At 45.9% G+C, this 8,521-nt stretch overlaps 1 protein-coding gene across 1 annotated transcript in view; it reads right to left on the bottom strand.

Moving 5' to 3' along the window:
- The window catches only part of HLF (HLF transcription factor, PAR bZIP family member), a 34,884-nt gene that overhangs the window by 6,070 nt on the left and 20,293 nt on the right, over nucleotides 1-8,521 (bottom strand). Inside the window, exon 3 of the mRNA XM_005425764.2 lies at nucleotides 941-1,161. Within this exon, the coding sequence (XP_005425821.1) occupies nucleotides 941-1,161 (221 nt within the window). The remainder of the gene's footprint in view (nucleotides 1-940; nucleotides 1,162-8,521) is intronic.

The following is an 8,521-nucleotide window of genomic DNA, read 5'->3' as shown; positions in this document are numbered from 1 at the left end:
CTATCAATCTGGTGCAAACACATGGCATCCCAGGCTCCGGCACATGCAGCCAGGAATTCCCACTGACTCCAACAAGCTCTCAGGCTGTGTCTCTTGGGGGCAGTAGCAACAGCAGAATGAAATTCTGCCCTGACTGCCTCTGATAAAAGAGATCCTCTTGGATAGCACATACCGGGAAAACAACTTTGCAAATAATATTCAGAGCGTTTGATAACCTGGATCGGTTGATCAATTTTCCTGCTATCTTCATGCACTTTGCTCTTCACATCTCAGAAGCAGTGAGTGGCACAGACTCTTTCTTCTAAAATACTGATGTCATGTTGTATTTTACATATTGTATTAAAACACACCTCTCAGCAGAAAAATTCTGTTTTCTTCTGTTTTCCTACTACTTGTCTAGATTCTTTCACCTGGATTAGTGAATATATATTAGTGAAATAGCTTTTACTATAGTGTTCTCATTCATTATTAAATACAGAACTACAGCAACTTCCGAATAAGACACAATATACTTCAGTATGTCATCAGGGTCCTCCATTCTCCTTGAAGGATTCACAGCCTGTGCTGAATAGACAGAGGATGAAGAAAAAGGAAAACATGAATAGAGAGACAGGATGAAGAAAAAGGAAACATGATCAGGCTGTTTCATAAGTGGGAAATATGGGACAAAGCAAGCTTGTCCAAGGTCAAGCAGGAAGTTTCTGGCATACAAAGGAAATGAATACTGAGCTCATGAATTTCAACTGTTGCATAACTAATAAGGGACATCCTCCCTTCAGTCTCATCCAGAACCCTGAACAGTTTTATTCTACAGCAAAGTCAGATTTACCTGGAAAGATTTACCTTACATGACAAAACAGATTCATGCTCCAAATCTGTACCTCAATGTGCAACTGTCAGAGACCCTGTGGGAATCACCTCGTCACCAGTTCCAAATTACCTTCAGGTCATCTGGGATGAAGACTTTGCGAGCTTTCTTAATCATGGGCTGGGGTTTCAGCTCCTCTTCGGAGAACTTGCGCTTGCGAGGATCGAACATCTCCTGGCCAGGAATGCTGGACAGAGCAAGATCTGCAGGGTCAGGTTCGTAGCCCACAGGAACTTGGATAGTCTCAGGATCAATGGGGCTTGGTGTGTTCCGGTTTGCTGGCAAGATCTGACCTACAGAAATAAAGGACAAATAGACCTGGGTTAGAAAAAAGATGTTAATTGCAGCAAAGGTTTTTAGAAGATCTCTACATATTTTACAAGCAATAATTCTTTCAGCTTTCCCTTCAGATTTGGTATCTATGCTTACTAAATATTAGATTGTCCATTCTGCAAGGTGCATATTCTGACCCAGACATGTTCATGGCCTTTATATTCAGAATCTGTTCCTAACTCTGGTTGCTAATCCTGGATTCCGATGTAACATCACTGAATCCAACACTGAGTTGCACTGGACTGCAGGCAGAAGATATATTGCTCCAACCTGAACCACTTCATTAGGATCCCATCCTCAGGAACAGATCAGAAGTACTGTCATTTAGTTCAGATCTATCAGCACGCTGTAACCCCTCACAGTTATACCTCTGAGGGTATGTTTATCTTACAATCAAACAATGTACTGTACATGCCACGAATAGCAGCTTATGAAAATGTACTTTCAGCTGTGCTGAAGCACTCCAAGGAGACTGCTATTTATTCTTTATGAAATCCTACCAGGGATATTCTAAAAGACAGTGAAGGAAACCAGTAACATGAAAGGCTACAGTGATTCCTTAAAGATGCTCTGCAAAAATTAAAAAGACACTTACCGATAATGCATTTCTCTTTTGTGGTATATAAAATCTAATAAAAAGGAGCGTATCCCCAGAAAATGAGTGATATAATTCCCATTTTTCTCTTTTTGATTTCAGATAAAGCCTTCAAGATCCTACAGCACCAATTTGGGCACCATTCCCACTAAAAATCCAATTTAAAATCTCAACCAAAGGCTCCAAAAATAGGATCCTGAAGTCAGCTGCCTAAACATGGACTATCCCCGGGGGCAGAATTTTCAGAAGTTTTCACATGCCTCAGAAGTCGAAGCCTCACAGACTTCAGAGGGAGGCCTTCTGATTGAAGCAGATATTCTTTTATCATTTTGGCTATTTGCTAATTCACTTTGACTTTAGCAATATGACGGCTTTCATGATAACTACAAAAACATCCTGTGGCTGTGTAATATTTCCTTACTTGTGCCCATGTCTGCAATATTTAGGGTGTAAAACAGTAAACATTACATGCCATTTCTAATTCCAAGGCCAGCATTAACAATGTAGTTTTTATTTTAATAATATGGGAACTGCACGGAAAACGCACCGGGGGAATTGCACTGTTAAGGGCTTGCTAAGGGAGGGCTTTTGTAACTCCTATTTTAGAGCTGATAAGAATCAGCTTCCAGGAAAGGCTGGTGAGGGCCGGGGAGAGGAGAAAAGGAGGATCAAAGTTATCAAAATATAGTCGCGGCTGCAGGAGAAGGAGCGCGAGGAAAGGATGCTGCTGCACGCATTGTGCCGCTGCGGAGCGCTGCCGCCCCGGCTCGGGACGCGCTGCTGGGAACGTGGCACCGCGCTGTCCCTCGGTAATGCAGCCGGGAGCTGGCGGTGCCAGGGCTGCTCCCCGCTCTCGGGGCTAGGGCCGTGGCGTTTCCAGCTGTCAGCCCGGTCATACAGCCGGGAGGCGGCCGCGGGGAGGCTCGGCCCGCACGGCTGGGGCCCCGAGCAGCTTCCCACAGGCTTCACCCCTCCTGGAGACGGCGGAGCGCCGGTTTGAGTCACCTCCCCGCCCGGCGTCACCTCCCGTCAAGGGACGCGCACCCGGCCGCGGGGGCCGATCCATCGCTGATGGATGGATGGGCTGCCACCGGCTCCTTTGAAGGACAAAACACAGCAAAAGCTCCTTGGGTGAGCGCCTGCTCCGCAGCAGCCAGGTATTCCTTACTGCAGACAAACACACAGATGGATGCACCTACAAATGGTGCACTTTCTGTAATACTGATAAAAATGAAGCAAGACACGAGCTCTGAGTACTTTTATAATATTTCTGGTGAGCCTGCAGGGTGTTTCTAAAAGTAAAATGGATTGTGAAATCTGGCCCAGCTTTCTAATTGTCCCACGTGAGAGCCTGTATTTAAATATTGCTGAAGTTCTTGATATACAGGATCAGTTTGCATATTATCATTTATCCATAATGTGCCATATTACACAATTACATTAGCTCTGTAGACACTGGCCTCAAGAAATTTTACAATATCACCCTAAAAACAGGGCAAAAATGCTCCTTTTAGACATGGAAAATCAAGGCATTGCATCTTAGCAACACAAGAGCAAAACAAAGAGCGATGCACCTCCACAGCAGTCTGGGAGAAGACAGAGCAGGCAAGGTCCTGCCTTGCTCCCTCCACGCACACGCTTCCTCTCCCCTGCTTTAGGAAGCTCTCACAACTACAGACCTGGCCCTTCAGCAAACACAAGATGTTCCAGTGCCAGTGAGAAGCTCGTTCAAGGGGAATGCTGTTCACCAAAGCATGAACAAACCACGGGCCTAAACACCGTCATGAGGAGCCCCAAGAGTGCTGTCCTGTGGGATATCCTACACCCACATAGCACACACACCTCTGCCAGTCTCTGTTCTGTCATGCTCCTGCAAATGATCAGCAATTCCATCAAGAACAACAGACTTAACAAGGGTATCTCAAGCCCCAGGCAGAAAAAACAGAAATGCTTTGTCCAGCATTTTACGTTGGGCAACTCCTGGCACCCGGGACCTTTTTATTTATTCTATCAAGTTTTGCCAATAGTGCAAGCCAGGAACCTGTCTTCGTTAGTGTGCTGGCCAGTGGCCATGACATCTCTGCGGTGCTGGAACTTGTCATAATCCAAGGGGACAGCGTGGGCTGCGCTGGCCTTGGCTCTGCTGTCGCTGCGGGAGCGCACAGCGCGGCCTCGCCTTACATCGCTCCCCGGGCTCCTCTCCCCGGGTGTGCTCGGCACTTTCGCTCTGCATCCTCCTGCCAAATTTGTTCGGGGTGTTATTTTTATGCACTGAATTCCTCGCAATCAGAGGTAGGTCAAATAAGCACAGCAATCTGAATGTCATGTGCCCAGCAGCCGACTAATCCTTGCATCAGCAAGTTTCCCAGCTGTCACAACAGCCACAGAAGGGCTGCTCGGAGGCTCTGATGCACAAGGAATCGGCCAAGGAGGAAACCCACTCTGCAAGGTAAAGCCCATCAGTGCCCAGCACGGGAGCCAGATGCCTCTGCCAGGCTCTGCATTATTTAAACACTCTGTGCTCACAACAGCGGCCAAATTTTCACAACAGTGAAGTGGCTGGACTGTTTAATGTGCTTAAGCTTTGTTCTCAATGGGGGATGATGACTGCCAAGTGTTTTGGAAAGAACTTAGCCCCTCTATTTAAGTTGCTGAAATGAGAACTCTTGAGCATTAAGCTCTTTTGGAAATCCAGCTGCAGAGCTCCACAGTGGTGGTGGTGGTGGAAGCAAGCCGGGAACAATTGTTAATGGAAACTTCCCCTCATACCACCCTAGTGATGTGTCTCAACCATGGCCTGGAGAGACCACAACTGTGTCAACACTGGCCTTTTGTCTGGAGCCCTTCCCACTTAGAGAACTCCACTTAAGCAAGAAGGAGTATGCCAGGACAGACACAGCTCCAGGTGTCTCCTGGCAAAGGGACCAGCAGGTTTTGACAACCCCAGCAATTCAGCTGCCCAAACATCTTGCCCTTGCTAACGCTTTTGGTGTTTCTTTGGCAGATATTAGCATAGTGGAAAATTTTCCATAAAAAAGGACTTGAAAGAAAGTTTGCTGTTCTAATCCTTTCAGTCATTGTCCTCCTCCTCCCAGCAGAGACTGCCAGTGAGAAGTCCAGTGTAATGGCAATATTTTCAGTGTGGCTCCTTTTTCTGAGAGAAGTGGACTGAGGCCATTCACTTGTGTCATCTAGGTGACCAAACTGCTGGTAAAAAAAAATAGAAGCTTAAAATTCCTTGCAATAATTAAAATTCCCCGTTCAAAAGTATAGCAGCATTTTTGTATACCTACAAAACCTCAAATGCTGAGCTGGTATCATAGGGAGTTCAATCACCACATCCTGACTCTTAATTTCCCCTTTTTGAAACATCCCACCTACCAGCTGTGCCCAGGAGAGTGAAGACGGAAATAACCTCTTCAGCTGCACTACTGCTTGGCAGACTTCTTATCTGTACTGCGAGAGATCCCTGGTAAATTATGTGGAACACAATTCTGAATCATTCAACTCCCATAGAAATGTGTCTGATTTTCAGAAAATCTCCCTTCTCACAGCCCTTCTACACTCCTCATCAGCTCAACAGCTGGCTGGAGAACAGCATCCAGAGGAAGAAAAGGGAGTGAAAATGTTCTAATCAAAATATTTTTCCCTATTTTTTACACACATTGGAGGGAAATAGAAGAGGAGTTTCCTACTCAATTTATTAGCAGCCCAGAGATAAAACATGTGTTTGCTAATCATTTTTCTTTATATAAACGGAAGGCACTTTGTGTGTGTCCGTCAGGCTCTGCAGCACAGTGGTTAAACTGACAGATAATCCCCACCCAGAGCTACTCCAGAGCCCTCCCTGTATGTTTTCCAAGCCATCTATCCCCTTGGCAGCTGGCCAGCTATTTGGGATAGTTCCCTTACTCCAAATCACAGCCTGTCCTGGACTAATCTGTCATCCAACTCTGCATTAACTCCTTCAGCCTCCTGAAGTTCTCTCACCGCAGAACCCACAGCAAGAGGGCAGGGATCAAGACAGGCAAAAATCCCCACAGGAAGCAAAGTAAAAGGGGTGTTCTGGAGGTCAGGATTTATCTAAGGGCAGCATCATGTCACGTAATGATTCCTCACTTACAATATTATAAGCAACCTTTTATCTATCCTATCTTATTCTATGTAATTTCCCTGCTATTAGGATTGTAGTTGTTTTCCAGAAACCAAACCATTTAGGGGGATAGGACTAAAGCCACACACTGGAATCCTCCTGCCCTCCACTGGAAGGACAAACCAAACCACTCTCTGCCTTGGGGTGAAGAAGACACTTCACCTCTGGGTGTGTTTATGCAAGCAATTATAGGAGCTTTATTTTCTGCCCAAGCAACAGGAGATCTGTGTATTTTGACCAGGGCTCCAAGCTGGCATGGACATTCCCCTATTCCTTATTGTACACAAACTCGATTCTGCTGAACATGGGGTGACTGCAAACACTTCCTGCAGAAAGAAGGATCTCAACCCAGTGCAACCACAACATAATTCACTGCTTTTAACACGCACTATAGGACTGGTACACAAAAGGGTTTTTAAAATGTGTACTTTTGAAGTTATCAGCATTGTTTACAAACCTTGTGCATTTAATTATGAAAGAATTGTCATCTCCCCTCTCAGCATTGTGTGCCTCCTGCTCCAGGCCTCTACAGTATTATTCCAGGCAGGACTGGTAGTCTTATTAAGACTGTCTAACACTTCCCATTAGAGGATGCTGTCTTCAGTTCCTTCGGCCTTCGCCAGATTTCAACCATTCTGTTTGGATTTCTTGCGCGCCAACTGCTTCTGCCAAAATGGTTCTGCAGTTTCCCGAAAAAGGTTCCACAAAAAATACTTTGTTTTGAACCTGTTAAAAATTTCTGGCAGACTTCTCACTACAGTGTGCTAGTGGCCTGTGCACTGGAAGAGAGGGCAGCTCCTGGGTCAATGTTACTTCAGAGAACCACAGAACAGTTTAGATTGGAAAAGCCCTCCAAGATCATCGAGTCCAAGCATAAACCCAGCACTGCCAGCTCCACCACGAAGCTATGACTTCAGTGCCACATCTCCATGTTTTTTAAAAACCTCCAGAGCTGTGATGCAACCACTTCTCTGGGCAACATGTTGCAGCTGTGGGCATGCTCAGGCTGGAGGAGAAGGGGAGGATTTCATTGAGTGATTAGGACTCAAAGCTGAGAAGGTGGTAAGGAGGTGAGGAAGGCAGACTGGCAGCCAAAGATGAGAGGGAGAGAGCCTGGAAGGGGAAGGCTGTTCCAGCAAAGGCTGTGATGAATGCACTCAGTAGAAGAGCACTGTTGAAGGGAACAGGGCAGGATGAGCCTGCACTGATGGTACAACACAGCCCTAGATTCCCAAGTGCCACAGATTCTCTTCAACAAACAAAACACTGGCAAACCTCTACTCAGTCCCACCAGCAGGACACTGTGGGGTGCTGTCAGATCCATTTCTACTCATTTCCAATGTGCCTGTTGTAAGAGTGGGACATGAGCAAGTCTAGGTTGTCTTTTCAATTTGTTTTTAAAATTAAGTGCAAGAGCTGTGTCAGAAGTACAGTCATGGTTGCAACAATCTTCCAAGTTTCACATACTACCTTTACCTAGATTCTCTCCTCCTTAAGGAGACACTTTCACCCATTTTGATTTACCCAAATAAATCCATACAATATTTGCCATAAATTATTCCAACCTCCTGTAGAGAAACAATTTCAGGAGTTCCCTCCAGCACTGACAACTACTGCATCTGTGTGCTTCAGAAACAGCTTCTTCCCCACAAGACTCCCATGAAAGAAGGGGCAACACTTACCTTTGCAGATGAAGCAGTACAGATATTTTAAATTAAATCATCATTCTCTCAGGTTAGCAAATATTGTAGGCATTGGCTGCATTTCAAATAGGACTCTCATGGGCTTCTGCAGCTGTGGGGCACAGGTGAGAGCCACCCAAGGTGTCACACTGGGCTCCTCACAGAAAGGGAAGCAAACACATGGTGTGACACATCCAACAAAATCAAATTAATTGCTCATAATTCTGCTGAAACTTTAAGCAAAGTCCAGTCTCTCCACACAAAATCCTTCGGTCCTTCCTGCCAGATTTTCCCTTCTTCTCCTGCTGTTCCCTGCATCCTCTCACATCTGCAGTAAATGAGGTCAAGATCCAAGATCCTACAGACAACCACTTCCTTCCTGAAATGGCCCAGATTCAGCCCAGAGCTGCTCTGAGCTCTGCAGGCAGAATGGGGAAAGGGGGAAGAAGAGGATATAATGTAATTAAAGCCTGCATTTCCAAGGGATGGGTTTGCTCTCCAAGGCTGCACACGTGGCCTTCAGTCGTGCGCTTGCAGATCTTGGAGGGACTCACTGCAAGTCCTGCCTGTGGTTACCATGGAGTGCCTGGAATACACTTTGCCTGCTGGCCCAGCAATGTTCTGCCCTTCAAAACAATAAACAAGCAAATAGGAGGCACCAGCAGGTAAAATCTTCCACTAACATCTCCTGGAGTTCAGACTCATCTCTTCTGTTAGACCCATGCTCTGAAAGCCCTTCCTCGGATTTCGCTGGCGTGAAGGCAGCACTTATGAGCTCAACGAGGCCTCATCTCTGAAAACAACCAGGAAATCCAATTTTTATTCCCTTCCAAACTACCCCTGCAAGATGCCTGACAGGAGTTGCTCCTGCTCGGAACAATTCCCTTGCA

The sequence above is a fragment of the Geospiza fortis genome, unplaced genomic scaffold, assembly GCF_000277835.1.
Source record: "Geospiza fortis unplaced genomic scaffold, GeoFor_1.0 scaffold221, whole genome shotgun sequence".
In the NCBI taxonomy this organism is placed as follows: Eukaryota; Metazoa; Chordata; class Aves; order Passeriformes; family Thraupidae; genus Geospiza; species Geospiza fortis.
Note: the sequence above shows the minus strand (reverse complement) of the source record. Positions and strands in the feature narration are given on the sequence as shown.